Source organism: Pagrus pagrus (assembly GCF_965226575.1).
Source record: "Pagrus pagrus genome assembly, chromosome: 18".
In the NCBI taxonomy this organism is placed as follows: Eukaryota; Metazoa; Chordata; class Actinopteri; order Spariformes; family Sparidae; genus Pagrus; species Pagrus pagrus.
In genome coordinates this window covers 18497330-18519216 of record NC_140202.1, presented here as the reverse complement: position 1 = coordinate 18519216, position 21887 = coordinate 18497330, and the positions used below count along the sequence as shown (strand labels likewise).

General features: G+C 40.3%; 1 protein-coding gene across 1 annotated transcript in view; it reads left to right on the top strand.

The window, feature by feature from the left end:
* Positions 1-9830: 9830 nt before the first annotated feature.
* Positions 9831-21887, top strand: part of cdin1 (CDAN1 interacting nuclease 1) — a 60155-nt gene continuing 48098 nt past the window's right edge. Inside the window, exons 1-3 of the mRNA XM_084381591.1 lie at positions 9831-9888; positions 10144-10271; positions 21219-21264. Of these exons, the coding sequence (XP_084237717.1) occupies positions 9886-9888; positions 10144-10271; positions 21219-21264 (177 nt within the window). The 5' untranslated portion in view covers positions 9831-9885. The remainder of the gene's footprint in view (positions 9889-10143; positions 10272-21218; positions 21265-21887) is intronic.

The following is a 21887-nucleotide window of genomic DNA, read 5'->3' as shown; positions in this document are numbered from 1 at the left end:
TCCCCACCATCTCCACGGGCTGTCATTGCATCATGTGTAAGTGCCTGCTGCGGCTCAAAACCGAGGGCCAAGTCCAAGGTCTGCGCTCTGTCACCTCGTCGCACTGTTTATCCTTCATTACGACTCTGAAAACAGCGACACACCCGTGTTTTTTTTTTTTTTTCTTTCCTCGATGGATTTTTCTAACCTATGAAGTGGTGACATTGTGCGACAGCATGACACTTGGATATTGTTTTAACACTTGCAGGGGTTTGGCGAAGGGAGGAGAGGTTGGGGTAAAATACACCAAGAGGAGTGATCTATAGTTCTGACCACATGAAGTTTTTACTGCCTGCGTACGCCTGTGAGTAGCCATGTTTGCCAACAGCACAATATTTGGACTTCAACAAGATTTTTTTTGTTCTATGAAAAGCAATGTAAATAAAAAAGTCTATATGAAAACACCTAATTATATGAAAAGTTGTGACGGACACACATTTGTTTATTCTATAGATAAAAATACATACAGACTTTTGCACAGCATGTCACTCAATGTTCAAGTAGGGAAAATGAAATCAAAAAAAGTTACAAAAGAACACAAAAATGTTCTTTGATAAAGCAGGAAGAAGTGTTTACATGGTGTATATTTACATGCCATATCTGCTCCGCTCAATGCTATCTGCTGCTTTGAACAACTTTTTCTTAAGTCGGAGGTCAAATTTGTCATCGCAAAGCCCTGCAAACATGACACTGAAGTGCGCTGCTATGTGTTGTAACAGGATGCTAATCTCCTAAACACTCCATCTGTATTTGCTAAAACATTGCCTCACTCACGGCCTGTTTGCTTAAATGGCACTTTACTCGCTCGTGTTTTCAAAAGGTACTCTGCGGGTCAAAGGAAGGGAAAAAGTAGGTTAATGTGCAGGCATTCCATAGTGTTTTATGCACTGACAAACTGTCTTTATTAGGAGGCTGTTGTCGGGTGAACATGGGAGGCAATCGCACAAATTAAGACAACCACTATTATTTTTATTAATCATGGACGACATAATAATGGGAATAACAATCCTCTCACTTGACAAAAAAACATTTTAGCATTCAAACTGACTTTTCAGTGGTCAGAGAAAAAAGTTAAAGGTGCACTATGTAGTTTTAGGGAATACATTTTAATCAGAAGAGAAAGATTTGTTTTATGCCTAAACAAACTAAACAAACTCTTAGATTTCATGACTGAATGAACTGAATAAACAAACTGTCCTTAAAAGACAAGTTTCATACGGTTTCACTTTGTTTATAATTGGCGGACCCTGCCACCTTTCTAGCTTCAAACAGCGTTCTGAGGAACCTATTTTCTCCAAAACTACGTATTGCCCCTTTAAGCACTAGTTTAATTATGTAATGCGTGAAGTAATTAGTATTTAAGTCTACGGTGGAAGTTGCACATAAGAAACAATGGACCCTACTAATCCCTGTTTGCAGTCTCAGCCAAGGCTTTGTCAGTCCTCCAGTTTAGCCCGACTATTTTACTAGTTCCCCTCTCGGAGAGTTTCTCTAAAAAGAAATCCCCACAGGACTTTTAAACATTCTAATAAAAAGATTTTACAGAGTGGTGTGAGTGTGAATTTTGGGGATGATGCTATGGAAAGAAAAAAAGGAGGTGAGCACAAGATTGTTAGTGAAGGACAGGAATAATAAATGCAAGGTGGTGAGCATATTTTACTCATAAATCAGGAAGGCACCGTATCATACGATATGTTAGGTTTAAGTTTGTTGAATCATATAAAATGATGCCAGAATCCAGATCAATGCACTCTCAGTGAGGCGGTATGAACAATATTATTTAAATATGTAATGTGTAAAAGTTTTAAACAAACTTTCACAATGTTTTCTGCAAAGTAAAATTTAAATGTTGTTGTTATAAGAAAGTCTCATTACATTTTTTTTTTTTTTTTGATTGATCACACACACACACAATACTGCATACTAAATCATCCAAGCCATAATCAACCTTTGATACAATAAGCCTGGTGCTGACAGAAATAATCCACTGGCCACCTTCTTAATGAATAATTGATGCCATCTTAACAGGCTAATGAATGAATGTGGTTTGGGTTTGAGTGATAGCCCTCTCGTTGGAGGCAGCTATCCCAGGAGGGACGGGGCACAGGAGACGGAGGTGCCATCTTCTATAACCTGTATAATTGGTCACTTGACATGAGTGACTTGACTGTGTGTGTCCGTGCACCGCCGGTGGAGACTGACCCTTTTACCCTATTGTTTATTAGCACTGTTCCAGGTTATCACACCAATTAGGCCTGGAATAACAGTGATCAAGGCAGGCAAACCGAAAAAAGTATAAAAATGCATACTATTAGCTGAGGGAACAGAGGATCAGCTCAGTGAAAGCAAGAATAAGAGAGTAGTCTTTTGACCTTTCTTACTAAAAATATTCTAAGAGGAATAAATAATCGAGGAGTAATTATAGAATAGGAAAAAAGATCTTTCTTTCATGAAAGTGCATGCTGTGTATCTCTAAAAAAAAAGCGTGTGGGGAGGTGACAAGGCTCCAAAGCTGTTCCCTGTGTGCATTTGCATTAGGCTTGTCCAAACAATCATACTTACATTTTAGCACTATTATGCGCACACCCTTTTTTCCACAGGTCTGATAACATTCTCACTGCAGTTTCGGTGTGGCACTCTGACTAAACAATACCTTATTGACACGGGCCCTGGCCTCACAATAGCCACAAAACATCAGGGTTCCTGTTTTTGTTGACACTGTTTGAGCCGGCCATTGAAGGCAAAGCCACTGTGGACACAGCAATGCATAATTGGAGCTCTCTGTCATACAATACAACAAATCAACCCTTTAAATGTTTGAGCATGATAAGGCAGAGAGAAGGCACACAGAGGGGGAGCGGGACAAAGACAGGGGGGGAAGTCAGGTGAATGGGAGAGTGGAAAGTTGATGGAAATGGAGAGTTAAGGGAGACCATGGAGCCAGGCGCCACTAGGGGACAGTAGTAAGTCACGGACGGCAGCAGGAGCAGTGCTCGTGTATGTGTGTTTGTGTGTTTGTGTATGCATGCGAGTGTGTGTGCGGCAAACAGTGAACAAAAGACTTTCTTTGTTGCACTCTCAGATAATAAAAGAATTCAGAAATAGCTACTTGACTGCTTTAGAAAAGATCTTGACAATGCGTTGGCCCGTAATGCACAGGAACAGCTCCAGATTTACATAATCATATGTAATGTAAACCACTACGAGGCTCCACAGCCAACAAACAAACTGAGCGGGGAGAGAGGGTGACAGTGGGAGAGGGATCCACTTCCCCCCGTGGACTTTATATACTTACTAAAAGTACATTTTGCTTCATCTGCTCACAACAATAGGACGACGTTTGCAAATTCAGCGGGCCTGTGTGCTGACGATTCAACAGAAAATAAGCTTCTCAGGTATAAATATACTTCAAGCACAGAATGAAAATCCTGAGCTGTGTTTTTTTTTTTATTTACTTAAAATGATTTATAGCTTTAATTATTGCAGTTTCCTTAAAGAAAGAAGCACACAATTTAATGCTGATTCCACACTGACAATGGTTAAAATAGCAGAAATTATATCTGGTATTAAAAGAGGAAGCCTGTGTGTTAATGAGACACAAAAATACAGGGACCTTTTCTCTGACCGCAGATCAAGATGAATGGCCGGAGGATTTCACGCTGTAACTCGAGGCATTGCTACTTATATCTGTTCTCTTTGTGCTGTACGTTAAAAAGGGGTCATTTGTTTGGTAACTGGTTAAACCAGAGAAGTTAACACCTCCACGTACCTCTGACGTTAGATGCAACTGTCAGGAGGGAGCTCAGTGTTTCTTTTTTTTTTGCTATGGTAACCGAGGACGTATATTCAAAACATGCTGCCTCCTCCTCCTCCTCCTCCTCCTTCAGCAATTAAAAGCAGAACAATAACAATATTCACCAATGACAGCAGCGTCTGTACAGTAGTTATGCCCTTCGTTAGTTTCACAATGTTCCTCATGAATTAGTTAAGTCTGTTAATTGCACATTTATTACACTCAAGGCCTCAGAGAGATGCACTAAATGGCTGTGGAATAAAATAACACTTGAACACATATAGGAATCATGAAAAATAAATTAAGCTTTTACATTACAGCTTAACCTTGTGTGGCAAAAATAAGTCTATGGAATTTATTTACTTGTTTTGTTTTGTCTGTTCCGGGAAAATGGAAAATTCTTAACCAATCATTTCATTTGGAAAAGGGGATTCATTCACACATTTTACTTTAGACTAAAAATTGCATTAACAACGTGAATGCCTGATGAGCAGGACTGAGTGAAAAGACAGATTATTAAATAAAATGTAATTTCAGGAACTTTATTTTTTTTTTTTCCCAAGAAAAAAATAAACAGCCCTAATTATTGCGATATTTACATTTGTCTCAAGTGCTTCCAAAACAACACGCTAACGATGATATTTATTCAGAGACAAGAAAATAAGGCAAATATCAGAATGATCCAGCAGCATAATCTCTTTGTGTTTACACTTTATCATCGCCTTTTCTGATCTCCGGCGTGTTTCATTATGGAGTGACGTTTGAGTGACACCGCGCCGGCTGTCACAGCCATGTGCCGAGGTTCCCTCTCATTTCCAGCACCAACAATAATAATGACTATTCTAGTGCTAGCCCCACTATTTGTGTTATTGTTGTGGGGTGTCAGACACAGGCCCTGACGTTTGCTATGCTATCAGCAGGAGTGTACAAATACAAACACATTTGCCTGAGTTATTGACCTTTATCTCCCCACTTTCTTGACAGCCTTCTCCAGTTATTGACAATACAAACACATGGGACGACGCATAACCTTTCATTTACCGAGCGCACTCTCTCTCTTTTTGTCTCTCTCCCTCTCCCTCGCTCGCTCGCTCCCTCAGCCTGTGTCTCTCTGCTCTTGCAATTTGTTTAAATAAAATGGGGCAGACAATGGTTCTGCTCATTTCTGCCATTTTTCTTTCACTCCAAATTTCAGAGGATAATATCATTAGACCGATACAATGGCTGCTATTCAGCCTAAGATACACAGATATTTCAAGTATTCAATATAGTTTTGACATGCTGACATTAGGGGAGAGTGTTGTTTCCCTATTTGTTTGCTTACAATGTCGATTCCGTCATAAATCTTGGATTCCTTCGGCGAGATGTTTGTCTTTATGATGTTCAAATTGCCACAGAAATATATACACGATCAGTGCAATCAAAACACGAAGATGCACGAATAAAAATCGTTTTTAAAAACTAAAAACTGCCACGGTCGAAAAAATAAATATTTACAGTGTGTATATGTGGCATTTACATGTATGGTTAAACACAGAGAAAAGTATGCAGAGAGTGGTTTTATTTATGCAGAATGAGGAGCAACATAATTATTCTGAAAATGGGAATGAATCCATAAACCCATAATAAACAGAATAATTTACTGCATCTCAATACAGCATTGAATAACAATGGTCATAAAAACCACTAGTATTCCACTAATGATTCTCCTCCAGGATTTATTGTGTTTTTCAATGTGTGTCCTCTTGCATTTCAGCGTGAAAAATAGCATACATAAAATACGGGTGTCCCCACCAGTCAGCCCCTCTGCAGGTACTTCAGAGCCCCAAAATTAAATTTTAAACAATCCAGACCAGTGTTTGGTGACCATGGTTAATCATCAAGAAACAAAGACATCAAACAATATTTGATAATGAGAAAAATGCCTCCAGGATATTAGGGGATGGGGGGAGAGCACAGCGTGAGCCTCAGCAGCAGAGCAAGGTAGAGAGGCCAGACCAGACACAAGCCGCATTCACATGTCTGTGTGCGGTGATGGTGGGTGTCTGTGTGTGTGTGTGTGTGTCTGACACACACAAAAAATAAAACCCACACATGCATGCACACATGCGTCAACTTCTATCTCATGCACATACACACGTGGATGCATGTACACACACACACACACCTCTTATGGAGTTAAAAAGCCATTAAAACATTGGCTCTTTTTTTTTTTAAAGTTCATGACGAGATAATTAGAATTCAGTGTACGGAGCCAGTGGTGAGATTACAGCTTTGTGAAATTGTGCTACATTTTGAACTTCACTGCATCACGCCTCAACCCAATTATCTGCAGTTAAAATGGCTTAGTGAGGCTCCAAACTGTGACTGACGAAAAATACAGACGAAACCCCCAAAAAGTTTTCTTTATAGATAAAAGTGATTATTTCCCACAAATTTTCTGAAAGGCGAAAAGGCTAGATTTCTATTTGATGTATCATTCAAAACAAATATCACATTTGGATGATATCTCAAAAGAGTATACTGGAAAATAAAATATTAAAGTGTAAATATTAAAATATATCATAAACACATAATTCTTAAAAAAAGAACTTGAATTTTTCCTTTCAGTAATAAATGTAACAGGGTGGTTTCATTTTTCATCAGGCCGGTGTAATTAGTGCTAACTAAAATAAGAAGTTGGACAGACAGGGGAGGGAAGGGAGGGGGAAGGAGTGTTGGGTAATGAGGAGAAAATGTTTTTTTCCCTCTTCCTCTGTCATACTCTTATTGGGTTATCCTTGATTGACGCAGCGTTAACGGTCTGGCCAACTCGAGGCAGATCCAGGAACCTAGTCCGAACGGCAGCATGTGCAGCCACCTCGGACATGCAAATTGCACCCGGGCAACCCGTTGACTATGATTAATGAGCCTGGGCTGCAGCCTTTGTTTCCGCGTGCAGCCGTTTAGAGTGAAATACAATCCCAAAATATTATCAATCCCCTATTAATCCAGTAAATTTGTTCACATCGCACGTTGTTTTGACCAATTTACAGCCAAAATGTGTTTGTGTGTGTCTGCACGTGCACGCCTGTGTGTGTTATGGGGGTGAGCACAATTGCATTTAATTACATGTCCTCTAATTAAATTCATTAAAGGATAATAAAATAAATGGAAGAAACAGCTTTGAAAGCGAGGGTGAAACACATGTGTCTTGTCTTCCGTGATGTAAAATATGGATGTGGGATTTTCAGGGGCAGTCATGCTGTTCAGGGGGGAACGCACGAATCCGATACCTTGCTAATACTACAGGCATTTCCTGGTTATGGCTTGCCTCATGTTTAAACTGTGAATTTTCAAGCGGGATCCCAGACTCCCTGAAGATTGGAGAGCAATTCTGTGGTGCAGAGGAGTGAAGTCACTTCACAAATGGAAAAAAAAAGAAACATTATGACAGTAATGCTGACAATCTAGTGTAACAAAATGCTCTGTCTGTATGGTGAGTAATATCACTGGATAAGGTTAGGAGGGACTAATGTGCAAGACATGGGAGGACTTGCAATTTCCTTAAACTGTGTGATGAGTAAAGGAAATTACACAACCTCACAAATCTTAGATTCATCGACTGGAGATGCTGTCGATAAAAAAAACACAGACACATTTTCTCCCCTGCACAGCTACACACTTCCCCTCTGCTGCGAGCAAAATGTAAATGTTTTCCAGGCATTAAGGTATATAAGTGCCATTAGTGGCACAGTGCTTAGCACTACAATGGTGCGCCGAGAGCAGTGGAGCAGAGATCAGTGCAGCATCTCGTGGATATCAGAGGGAGACATCCTTTGTAAATTCATCTCCCACTGTGAGCAGGCTTCACAGCTGGTTAACGGCACTGTGTGTACCACTGCCCTGTTTACACGCAGCCTCCAAAGCACTCATCTTTCCCCCTGCATCCTTCCCCTGTATCCCCTCCATTGCCTTGCTCTCTCTTTCAGCTCTCATCACAGCCCACTGTGGCTCTCGTAGCCATCAAAGATGCACACAAACTGATTTGTGTGGAGTACGTACACACACGATCAGACACCTACACACAACAAAATCTGTGATCCCCTCGCTTTTGGGGCCATTACAGTACACTGGCTTCCAACCCCTTCTCTGATTTTTATCTTTTTATACCATCACATTACACTGATCCTTTTATACCTATTACACACGCGGCTCCCCACCAAACCCCCTGATCCTCTGATACCTAGATGAGTAAGCTGCTCCTCCTGCCCCTGACCTCAGCCCTTTGTAGCAATCAGACCAGACTTCCTCAGAGGCCCTGATCTTATCTGGCCATACCAATCCCACTACACAGCTCCCTTTTGTAGCCACCACAGAGCACTGAGACCTTTCAGACCCAGGGACTGTGCCGGTGAACACACAGCCCGAGACCTCAGCTCATCTCAGACATCATACTACACTGCCCAACAACAATGAGCTCTATTTTCTGATGCACCACAGGTCAGATAGAGCCTTTCTGCTCACCGATGCATTGTTCACTCACAACGGAGGAAACCAGCAAGAGAAAAGACGACAGAATTATTTGATGTCATCATAATGTCAATTTGAGTTCATATTTTTGCACATTTTAAGGCTAATTATTTGTGGTTCGGATCATCTTTGCTAAATAAATTAGATAAAAGAAAACAGGGAAAATATGAAACTCACCATAAAATATCTGACACTTCCACTAATCTGTGTGTAAAGAGAGAAGGTTAAAGAGAAAATCTATTAGGGTAGACAGAGGTTTAGCACTGTTCAGAGACTAATTACACAACAATGCCATTGTAAAATTATATTGATCTCAGGGGATGTATTTGACAAATTAGGTCTTAAAGATTTTAGTCCTATCTCCGTGTTGTCTAAAATCACCAATCCAGAACAAGAAGCAATCATATGGTTCAGAGGAAAATAATAATAAAAAAAATCATTAATTAATTATTGACTATTTTTCCTCAAATATCAGTTTGTTACTATTAGAAAGCGATAGCTATTGAAATGAAAGCAGTGTGGAGTTAGACATATTACGACTATAGTCAGAGCAATGATTTATCATTTAAATTTCATATTATTTTTGGCATGTTTCACAAATTTCCCAAGTCTTTTTCGAGCACAGTACAACACTATCCTCTGTCTAAATGACATATTTCTGCTGGGGGGCATTTAAGCATTACTTCCTTGGGTGAGGTGAGAGGTGTTGATGATTCTGGTGGCCCACAGCTGGGGATGGAGCACAGAAATTCCTGCAGGTTGTGTGAAATAATTAAGAAAAGACCAGACCAATACTTTCAGGTAGTAAAGGTGAGTTCCTGTCTACACCCCTGAGTCAACCACTGAGCAGGTGGAAGAATACAGTAGACAGGCACACATTAATAACGTGTCACTACAGTGGAATGTCTCCTTTAAAGAGACCATTAGCACTGCTCTCAGCACTCAAAAAGGAAACTTATCAGCTTTATCAGCAGTTTAAGAGGTTGTATTTGAGGTGTAATATAAAAAAATTGAAGTAAGGATTAAAACAGTATTTTAAATGGGACTTTTTGATAGATTGCAAACACTAAACTCACATAATACTTCAAATCTGGGAAAATACTGATAGAAATCGTCGTCTAGCTGTACCGTATTATACATACGCAGTCAGAAATTCGCCCCCTTCTTTCTCCTTCTCTGTCTCTCCCTCTTTAAAATACACCTCTCCTCGTCCGCACAGGTACTCATCTTCATTTTTTCTTTACTTTCTCGCACTTAAAAGAGGTTTTTCTGTTGGATACCCTGCGTCCATTCATCTCTAGTACCTGCCTTCGTATCGCCTGCGTTTGACGATAATCCGGTGATGCTTCGGAGCTGCAGACAGTGAGCTGCAGCATGTTTTAACGAGTCACCGCCTTCGTGCTGCAAGGTAACCAATCACCGACCGGCATACTCAGCTCCCTGGATGGATAGACCAATCAGCGCGCTGCTCACACAAAAGTCAGCTCTTCAACTTCCTAGCGGGAAGCTGATACAGGGACCTGTCCAGGCAGCAAGAATCAATGGTAAACAACGCTTTAACGTGATATTTATCGCTCTAAAGTCGTATTTGACATTGTATTGGCTAATATATGAATTCAGCAATGCTTCGAAGATGAGGCTAAATGTTTTATTGTGTGTTGTACGTTCAGTGTGTCGCGTTAGCGGTAACTTCAAGCTAAGCTTTCTTAGCAATGCGGGTACAGCTGATTTTGACAGCTGACAGATCAGATTGCGACAGCAGCATCCCCTTACAAAACTCTCCCTTTCTGTTTGCACAGATAGAAACGACAGCTAATCAAAGGAAGATGAGACTGTCCCGAGCTGAGTATAAAGAGATAGTGAGATGGACTGATCAACTGAGACCTACACGGCAGTGTATGAAGATGCTAAAGGAAAGATTTCCAAAGTAAGTAGTGACACACTGGACTTCCTACATGTGCGAATGTATTGTTTACAGCTGTACATGTGTTTGTTTATGCATGACAGTGTGTGAAAACGCTATTCTGCTGTTTTTAAGACATTTTGTACTCTGTGAATAAATGATTAATGAAAAACAAAATATGTTTACATTATAATTTACATACATGAAAGAAGTTCAGGTAACTTTATGGTAATATATCATAGTATTAGATATTTATAACCCCATTTTATTCAGTCTTTATGACCACTAATTAATTCCACACAGGTTTCTGTATAGGCTTCCACCACAGCATTAGCCAATGTTTTGCCATGCAGCGCCTGCACATCCAGCAATCGAAGAGAGAGGTTAATGGTTGTGTTTGCCTTTCTCCTTGACACTGAGGGCCCTCACTTTATTGAACGTAACATGTGTAATCCCCCAAGGCCACCAGGACACCATGGCTGATCCCTTCGAGGTCACTTACAAAGTCGTATGTATTTGGAGCTTCCTACTTCCATCGTGCCCTAATCACCAATCTAGAAGAAGGTATCAGGTCCCCAAAGGGGACACAGCAGAGCTTGAGCTTGCCTTTGTTCTCACTGTCAGCATTTTACAGAATATGTCATGCGTATAAAGTTCATCCAATATCCTGTATGTTTAGGCACCAACACTAGGAGGGCCTTCTCATGTTTATTTTGAGTTTCCTCTCTCCTGTTGGTTTCCTAATCCAAACTGTCTTTAGCAAAATTCCGTTTTTTCAAAAAGTGGTACTGGTGGGTGCAATAATTAAAGGAAAACATTGGATGGTTTTCATTCCAATAATTCTGCACGATCTCCCTCTCCCGGAGGTGCTGGCTTTTTTGTTTAGTCTTGCTGGTTATTGTTATTATTTCGTTCACCATAACCAATCTTGGGGAGGCCCTTGCTCTTTAAAATCCCTGAGTCTCGTCACTGGGCCTGACAGACAGGCACGGCAGCAGTGTTTTCACAGCCTGCGAAATTATTCTGGTTGTCCAATCAGCTGAGCTGGGCTCTGGAGGGTTAGTGATTGGACTGGCAGGAAATCAGGCTCTTAAGACATAACATATCGACTAGGCCATCCATCATCTCTTAGCATGCGCTCAGGCACGGCAGTCAGCCACCCCCGCCCCGCACCCCTCCTGTCCCCTTGGACTGTGTGGGAGCCCTGCCACTGCGTAAATATTGGCCAGGCTGGGGCTGGCAGGGGAAGGGAGGGGGTGGGATGGGGGGCGTTAGCAGTTTGTTGTGGACAAGTCTGCGCTGAGGGGGTGGGCAAAAGATTGGTTGGGTTTTAACAGTGAGAGATATAGAAAAGACAGGTATCTGGATATTGAATCATTTCACATCGCGCTTGGTGATTTCCAAATGATGCAAGAAATGTTGAGTGAACTGGAGACTCGTGTTGTCTGCTAGTGTCATGGCGGTGCAATGTGCAATATTTTGCAGATGACACACCTATTTTTTTAAGGGCTAATTTCATCATGTGTAAAATATTGTTTCTTATATTTTTATGCTAACTTTTTTAACATCAGTCTAATGCTAGTAATTAGTTGCAATGAATTATCTGTTATTAACATGGCACTGTCTTATTATTTTATGAATTTTTATAGACTAAATTAATGGTTTCAGCAAATCAGCAAATTGTAATTGAAAAGTAATACAGGAATTATTATAAATGAAAGATTCTGTAATACAGAAGAGTATAACACATTAATGTATTACATCATTGAGTTGAACATCAATTTCAATATTTTCCATGCAGTTTTCCATATCTTGATATCTATTAATATCAGAAAATGTATATTCTGATATTGATTTTAACTATATTGTCCAGTCTGTTGGATTTAGAGCCCCATATTGCTGCTTCTGGCCTATCAATTATAGATTGGTATCGACATATGTTATATATGTTATACAATATGCGGTAATATCAAAACATATTTTTTTACAGAACAAAAAAAAGTGTGTTTATGTTTATATTTTTTGTATTGTATACTGTATGTAAAAGAATATTGGCCGATATTTATTGAAATCAGAATTTTCTTCTTCTCCTAACTATTTTTATTGGCCCCAAAAACCCCGTATTTGTCGGGCTCTAATTAGATTTGAGTTTTAATGATATACATGAATGTGAGTAGCCTTTATCCTCAATTCTCTGAATGCTGCATTGAGTTCAAAACCATTTCATAATCATTGCTGCTGATCGGGGACTTAAAGGGAGGAAAATTTAAACTTTGAACAAAATGAGTGCGATAGGCCATTTCAAGGTAATTTCCACGGACGGTCTGTCATTCTCTCTGTTGTACTATGAGTATGGGTGGTGGGAGGAGAGAGGGAGTGTCCCATAGACAGACAGAAAGAGAGAGATTGCGATGTGGAGTCCCTCATCTGTAACGGCTGCATAACACAGATGTTGGGAGTCATCTGTCAGCCTGGCCTCTCTTGCCGGGCCCGAGCTGCTCTGGGGGGAAAAGAATTGGACACGGTGCTGTCACTTTTTACCCCCACTCACAATGGAGGGACATGCAAATATCAACCCCCATTCCTGCCCTCTCTTCCTTGCCCTCCTCTTAGCCAGCCGTGGTGTCCTGCCTAGTATCTGGACCGCGGCTAGGCAGCGAGCGGGGGTGTGAGGGCTCGTCGCAGGCCGGTGCGGGGGGAAATGTGACATCAGTCCCATCACGTCCTTCTCTTGCCTCATATTAGAATTGGAAATGATGGGCTGCTCTCTGAGGCCTTGCCTGGCTTCCCTTGGGTCTAGAGGGGACCCCAGTCCTTCCACCCTTTGTCCCCAGAGAGAGTCTGTGTAAGAAGGGCGAGAAAAAGAGGGAGGGTATGTGAGTCCTCTGTGTCCTTCTGTGCTATATTATGAATGAATTTGGATGTAATGATTGCCCCCCTCTTTAAAATGCCATTCAGCTCACTCCTCATATGGCTTTCACAGTCATGGAAGTAGGAGGGTGTGCAGAAAGGGGCAGATGCCTCGGTTTTGGAAAACGCTTAAAAAGTAAAGTGTGAAGCATCCCTCCCCTCTAAACATAGTCTCTGCCTCCTCTCTCTCTTTTATTCACACACATACACACACACAGCTCCCTGGTGAGGAGTCCCTGAACGTTTTTCGAATCGGGCCCTAATGTGCCGTTTTCATCAGCACTGAGGCGGGCTGCAATATGGTGCTGGGGCTCGCTCTGGGAATATGAATGTTGATTAAGCATGCGTTCAGCCTTTTGAAATTCTGAAGAAGTGTCAGAATAATGGATGTTGAGCAAATGTCAAGCATTTGTTAATTTCTCTGTTATTTGGGGTTTATCTAGCATGATCTTTGGAGGGGAAGCGCGGGACAGGGTTGTTGTGGCATGTGCCATTGATATGGTGATTTCTTGGCTACAGACACTTTGTTTTTGATGGTAATATCTAGGCTCAGGACGAAGCTTAGGGACTGGCTCATTGATTATTTATTGTGGCTGTAGTGTTTATCTCTTTTTTTTACATGCTGGTTAAAGCTAAGGGTTTGGTAACAGGCGGGATGCATTAAACTGGAAAACTCTTTGTACATCATGGTTTAATTTTGTAGCTCAAGAACTCAACAAAAGACAGATTTTTTTTATTGTTATTGTCGGCTCCTCAGTAGAGCTGCAACAATTAGTTCTTTAATCGATTAGTTGATTCATAGAAAAATGAATTGCCAACTATTTTGATAAATATTGGTTTTAGTAATTTTAGTCGATTTAGTCACTGTTTAAAGATGTCACTTTTGGATATGGGATGATGAGCATTAATGGCAATATTCTAATAGTGAAAGTAGTTGGCAAATTAATTGATAATGACCATATTAATTAGTTGCAGCCTCACTAAAATCTATGTATTGCTGGAAATCTGCTTTTATCTGTTTATGTCATCTCATATTTTGCAGTGTAGAGCATTGTTTTGGAAATCCAAATTCCAGGTCCCAAAATGTTTACGTTTTTAGGACTAACAGTATTACAGTTGCGTACGTCCAAGATTCCCCAATCACTTCTTAGAAGCCCTGCGCAATGAATGGCAATGGAATCGAAAATTACAATATCCAAATGGCAAGAAACTGCAATTTTATGACAAATGTAAAATGTGCAATAAAACAGCATTATGATAAAGTCCTGTAGTGCTGCAGAGATGCCCTGGCCTACACATGTTGCTCTCCAGATGTAAGAAAACATACTTCACAGTATAAGAAGATCGGACTTCCAAGTTATCTACGACAACTATCTTTATTTTGATTTTGGCCCACTTCAAAATTCACATTTTTATCTCCGGTTCAGAATCACGTCACAAAGATCAAGGTTTCTAAAGGTAAACACAGTCCCTTCTTTGTAAGGTGAGTGGGGATCTAAATAAATAGTACTCACTCATACTGGCCAAGTCTGAAATATATATAAAGTATCAACAGTATTGGTGCTAAATGTCCCAGTTGGAGTGTTTCTAACTGTGATTTCCACTATTGTCTCTGCGGAATCAACTGAGTTACTCTGTTGTAGCTATTGTTGAAGCTACAATTCTCCAGCTATGTTGTAGCCTGGAAGTGGCAATGACATTACCCAGAGACTGATCTGGTGCAGAGCCTGTGGGGGCAGCCCTGATGGCATCCAGCGCACGGCCTCACACTTCTGGCTGCCCATATTGAACTAAACACAAACTGGCAGTCGGGGGCTTAGGGGTACAACCCTTGGAAGGCTGAGAGGCTGGCAAAGTAATTCCGCAGCGTTATGTGGTTAGACGAGCATTGGAAGGGTGAGGGGATGAATGAAGTGTAAGCAGAGAGGAGAGATGTGGAAAGAAGAGAAGCTATGCTGAGTTTACAACTTCATGTCAGGCTAAGGACTTCATGAATAATAGATGCAATCAATTACTTGATTAGGAAGCACAGGAATGACTACTTCCTCCTGATATCTTAAGGATGTTGTCCAGGCACACACTTTACATTGTTAAGGCTTTTCGGCTCATTGGGCTAAAAACACTGAGGTAAGCAGCCTGTTGCTTAAGTATTGTACAGCAATTATAAGGGACACTTTCTTGGATTGCTAAACAGAATGAGATGTTGATATTAGTACAGGCAAATTACTGACACAGGAATATGTGCTAGGACTGGGCAATATATCAATATTGTATAGTTATCATGATATGTCACTATATACCTAATACTTGCCTTACCCCATGTAGCCTTTATATCCACATTACTGATGATTTTTACCCAAAAATCTCATTGTCTAATATTTTATAGTATCAACAGTTATCTCTACAAAATTGTAGCAATATTGATATCAAGGTATTTGGTCACAAATATTGAGATATCTGAGTTTGTCACTTAGTCCTTGCGTTCCAATAGTGCTTTTGAGGGTTTTTTTATAAAATCGGGGTATGTATCGTGTATCGTGACATAGTCTAAAAATTAGACTCCAACCAATACTCGATTTCTTGAGCTGATGCTGATGCCAATATCAGGAAGTGAACACTTACAATATCTATGTATTGGCCGATATGCCGATCTTTTGCAGTGATCCTTCCAATGTAGTTATCAAACAAATAAATGTTACAGATGCAGGATATTTTCCTGTTTAACCATAAAATATATTGTCTAAAATGACATCAGTGATTAACAGTAATCCCAAGCATCCTTTTTTCTGCATTATAATATCTAGAAAATGTTTACATGTAAACATATCAATGATACCGATAAATCTCTGATGTGCCAATATCGGCCGATAATTTCGGCCAAACGATATACTGCCTGTGCTCTACTAAAAATATCGCAGTACTCTTTAAAGGCTATATTGCCCAGCCCTAGTATGAGCTATTGTGAGTAAGACATATGTATTTTGCCTTGTGCATGGCAGTAGCACCAGTGCTGTCCCTCAACCCCCAAAGCCATACTTCACACAGAGGGAAACCTCCAGCTCTGAGAGTACCACAGTTCAGCTGGGCAGCTTTGGTAGTGTCTTGCCCCAGGTTCTCTTTGCATACTGGGATCAATTGCAAAAGAAGAATGAAACAAATTGCCCAGAATGGTACAAGTTCCCCAGCCACGCTTGGGGGGAGTAGGCAATTGGTCAGCGTAATGTGTTTCTTTGCCAGACCAGTGGACGCTCGCCATTTGACAGATAACACAGACCTCATTTTCAATTTCCGCGAGAGTTTGCAGAAGCAGCAATGACAGTAATTACACTATAACAATGGCGACACACCATAATAGTTATAACATGTTTTGTCACCAACAGAGTCATGAAGATCCCCAGCTTTCAGCAGGAATCACAATTAGGGTGGTGATTGCGTGATCTTTCCCGCTCTTTAAGCCACCATTATATAATAGTTCTGACATCTCAGGGCACCTCAGCAGACAGAAATTTTAAAGATTGTAATAAAGTGAAGAGGCCTGTGAAGGGGTCATATTTTTCGTCTATTAGGACAATAGTAGGCGGTGAGATGCCCTGTTGTGCTTCTGCTGAAGCCATTTCTGTGCACAGTCCCCTGCAGGCTTGTAGTTCTGTATGGCCTTCTGCAGAGAGACGGTGGGGGGGTCACAATCAGTAAATGTAGTGGAATATACTCTGAGTCAGGCTTTTGGTAAAGCGTTCTTCAGTTATGGAAAAACATTTTAATAATAATAGAAAATGAAAATAATAATATATTTCTTCAACTAATCCATGACTGCTGTTGCATTGACTGTAATAGGAGGAAGGCTTTACAGTTGTTTTGCAGAAACAAAGTAAAACTAATTTGAACTGTAAACACCATCGTGCAAGTATTTGTCTGAAGCTGCATGACGCACTGAGATGTGTGTTTGTTTCTATCTCTTGTCAAAATATATCACATTTATACATTAACATTAACATTTATACATTTTTCTGGCACACATTTGTTTTGCTGCTGATGACGGTAGGCTTAGCTGCGAAACAGATGTTAGCATTTTGCCTATCAGCATGTGTAATTAGCAACATTTGCATATCCAGAGTGTTTAACCCACATTCAGCTGTTTTTTTTACTTTATAAAATATTGATCTATAGGAGAGTAAATGCTTAATATATAACTGTCAGCACTTTTGCTTGAATTAAATCTTAAATCTTAAATATATAAATCCTAAAGCATTAGCTAATATTTATGGTAACAAAGGTGTGGATAGCAATAGAATAAGGTATTAAAATGTTCAAAGACTTTGAATCATTTCATTCCCTTTTCGAAATAGCTTTGTTGCCATTAGTAAAAATATGTGCTGCTATGGCTCAATTAGCCAGATCCATGCCCCGAAGAGTCGCACCATGCAACACTCTCTGCATGCAGATCCACCAAATGCTAAGTACTGTCGCAGCATATGATACCAATGCCATTAGCCAGGTGGCTTTCATTACCTAAATTACAGCTATTGTTTATAATTAATTATTTGTAAATAGGAAGAATCTGAATATAATTGATAGCTCGAATTTCCCCCTTCTCCTATTAATTAGGTTGATGGGAATTTCTCAGCGTTTCGCTGCTGCTTTAAGACACTGATACACTCTGAACGCACGAGGAGATAAGGCGATTCAACACTCAAACAGGAATTTGTCAGATTCATAAGCAGTGGATAGCCTAACTTAATAGAGCCTAAAGCACTGACCAGACAGGCATACCAGCTCAGTGACAAAGTGAAAGTCCCTAATTGTTTTTAATTTAATCTGCTGCTTTACTATTTTGGGTGCCAGTGCATATTAATGCTCTGTCTTATGTTGTAAGGAAGGGTAATTAGGTTGAGAGAGAATGATTCCCAAACCACTCTTCTGTCTCCCAACCTTCTGTTTCCCCATGTTCTAATGATATCCAAGAGGGAGAGATTTTTTTTTTCTTGTCTCATAAAGGTCAATGTAAGGATGCTCTGTAGTTTCACAGACTCTTTTTGAAATGAGCTTTCAAAGATGTTCATTGTGTGCTTTGATCATTTTTAACTTAATAATAGCAAGTAGATTAGTATTATACCTATATTGTGTTAGATTTTGAATATCGTTATATCGTCATGTCGTTCATCGTCTTTTCCTTGTTTTAATGACTGCATTGCAGTAAACTGTTGTAATTTTCTGAACTTACCAAACTGTTCTAATTGTTCTAATACTTGCCTTTCCACATAGCCATTATATCCACATCACTGATGATTATCCATCAAAAATCTCTTGTGCTAATATTTTGTGAAAGTACAGATCGTCGTGCCAACGAAACGATATTGAGGTATTCATGATATTTGATTTTTTAGCATTTATAAAGATATGAAGTGGGCTGAGTGAGTAGGACAGAGAATGAAGAACTCAATTGTTTACATAGAAATCTTAGATAGATTAAAGGTGGATGTTTTCAGATTCATTCTGAGAAGAAATATGTCTCATCAAATTATTTCAAATAAGTGACATTCATATGCAAATCTTGTTACCTTGTTGTCTCTTTTCTACTTCATGTTATATTATCATATGTTATATGTCATGTGCACAAATCTGAGTAAAAAAAAGCTCATCTGCTTTGTTTTAAGCCAAAATGATAAAAAGAAATTAATCTGGCTTTAGACATTTTTCTTGTATCAGTGTAACTACTTTCATAACCACTGCGGTAGAGTCCCTCAAACGCTGGTATTATGAGGCTATGATATGGATGTTCCAGTGAAAATGTAGCGCTACTGTGCAGCAGGCAGATCAGATCCCCATTGTGAGACTGCACTTGCCTCCATATTTTAGCATGAAGTGAGCAAACTGTGCCCAGGAGAGCACAGGTTGGATATACATTAATGTAACGTTCGCAGTAATTTATTGTTAATGTCTGTTAAATGGAAAAAGGGCATTATGCAATATGAGCGCAGTGTAAAATTTGACAGAGTCTATAAAACGCACACAACTCTTGGTATGGATCCAGGTATCTGCCCTCATCTCTTTACATTGCTCTCATTAATTATGTTTTTGTTCAAAGTGTTCAAATCTTAGAATATTTGGTGATGTTTTTGTACTTTTTACATTTTTATTATTACATTTTTATTTTCAGCAACTTTGACGCTTTTGTTCAGTTTAAATGTTGGCAAACACTGATTGAGGTAAAAGAGAAAAAGGAAAAACAAAAGTCTCCAAAGTTCTTAGTGTTTTTGAAACACATATGTTTTCCCAGATATTTGGAGCAGTTTATGTCCCTTTAAAGTTAACAGGGTATAGATTTAGCAATTAGGCAATAATCATGCTCATTATAGAAAGTAATCCATTTAAAACCTAACAGATGTCTGTTCCAACAGGGGGACTGTGATGGTCCCACACCAACAATAAGGCTGTAATGTTGCTGAAATGCTCAGGTGCAAAGGTTGAAGTGTGGAAGAATTTTTTTTTTTCCTCCCTTAAGTGTCCCACATGTTGACAGTTGACCATTTAATGGCCCACTTAATTGCAGCAGCCCCTTTGTCCCCGAGCATCATTGAAAATGAATGCTGAGGTGGCGGTGCTTTCTCTTCTTCTTGTTTACTCTAAACATTTGTTCCTTCGCTTTTTGTGACTATAACTTTGTGGTTGATGAGACTCATCCGTGTGATGCGTCGAGCCCCCAAGAGTTTGAATAGTTGAGAATTAGCTGTTCTCCAGCCAGAGCTGTAAAACTGTTCAAAAGTGGCATCTGGAGAACCCAAGATGACGTCTTTGGTGGGGTTAGTCATTATAAACTATTCCAGCGGTTGAAATGCTTTTATTAAGAGATGGTCACAGACTGAGACTCCAGACAGAAATCAATGTTTGAGATTCCTTTGGCTTTGTTTACTCGTCACATGGTTGTTTCATGGTTTATGGTGATTGATGTTGAAGGCCTATGTGGACTCAATATTTCAATGCAGATTGGAAGCTTCGGCTTCTTGTCAGTATTTACATACAACTCTCAGGTGACTTGTAACGAAAAGTCCATTAAATTTAACAATCAAGTGTACTGAGAGCGGTATATGGAGACACAAACCACTGGAGACCTTTGCAGAGCAGTTTGTGTATGGCCATGTGTACATGCTTCCCCTGCATTTTTTTTTTTTCATTAATATGCATGTATCATCCAATTAGAATAATATCTGTCACAGCTTTAAATATCTTCAACTCAAAAGATGCTGTGGGGGTTGGGGAGGGGTGTCGAAGGGGGCTGCGAGTCCCTGTTGGAGCTGCCTGTTTTCCAGGTTTGCTTCTCTGCCAGGTGTTTGACATTGACTGGAGCTGGAGATGAATGTAACTTATGGCAACCCATGGAATTGACCGACTCCTGGGAGTCCCAGCTTCCTGCAGTGAAAGTTTCCATTTTCAAAGCCCATCAGTTGCAGTGGGAGGGCTCCAGAGCGGCCCATATGCCAGCACTGACAGTGAAGCAGGAAAACTTTCTCCTATCCGTGTATCACACAAAACATATACACACACTCGCAGTGGTCAGACCTTTTGCAAAGAGACATCTACCAAAGCAAAGAGTTATTGTCATTATTATTGTGAATTCTCTCACTTGGCGATTGGACTTGAATCCTCTCAGTTATTTGCATGAATGTCATTCAATTTCTCTCCAATTTTGTCATGTTTTGTGCCTTTGTGTAGTTTTACTGCACTTCAATTAAGAACAATTTAGCTTTCAGCGCTCTCACTGGAAAGAAAGGGGAGGGAAGAAGATGGTATGTATGAATGAGTGAAAGAAAAAAAAAAAACAGGCTATATTTTTCTCATCTCTCATACCACACACACAACCTCCCCCGTTCTCCTACCCCCCCCACGCCATCGTGGCAGGAATCCTTTGTCAGAGGTGTTCATCTGGAACAACTTTGCCACACTTGTTTTCATGTTCTTTTAGATTACAGGGCAGCTGGCCCCAGCTTTGAAGCTCCCCCTCTCCCTTTGTCTCTGTGCAATGCACTCTGGTAATTAACTTTGTCCTTCTTTTATTTGTTCCAGTCACTCGCAGTCCACTCTTCTGAGCATCTTCTCCCTGGAGTACCAGGTTAGAAGTTTTCTTCTTTTGTGAGCCCTGACAGGTGCCTAATTGAATGATGAATGTCCCTTTATTTCTTTGTAATTGAACTGCCAGCTCTCTGATTGGTTTGGAGGATGCCCCCCCACCACCATACCCCCGTTTATTTCACCCCCCTCCCACCTCCTCCTCCTCACGTTCACGTTGAGGGCCCTTGCCTGCCTGAGCCTCAGTGGATGTCTGCCAAGTCTTCCCATCCATCTGTCTAATAACATCTAGCCCCTGCTTATTTGGTGGACCTGTAATAAATTATGCTAAACCATTATTATTCTGACAATAATAATTTCCCCGTGTAGTGCGGCTGCGTGTGCTAAATGTTTGCTGACTCGCACTGTCACTGCTGCTTTCCACGGCTGACAGCGGATGATGATAAATGGCCGCTGCCGCCAGTGGCAGAAGGCAGCACAGGCAGAAAATGGAGTCATTTATCATCCCCCTGACAGGTGTCAGTCACACCGCCTGTCTCTGTGGAATTACATTTTTTTGTGTGTAGTAGTTTTTAAATAAGTTGTTTTTCAACCAATGCTCTTCCTCTTTTATCCCCTGTCCTCATCCTTCTCGGCAAAAATGGCAATTGAATTGCATGGAAATGT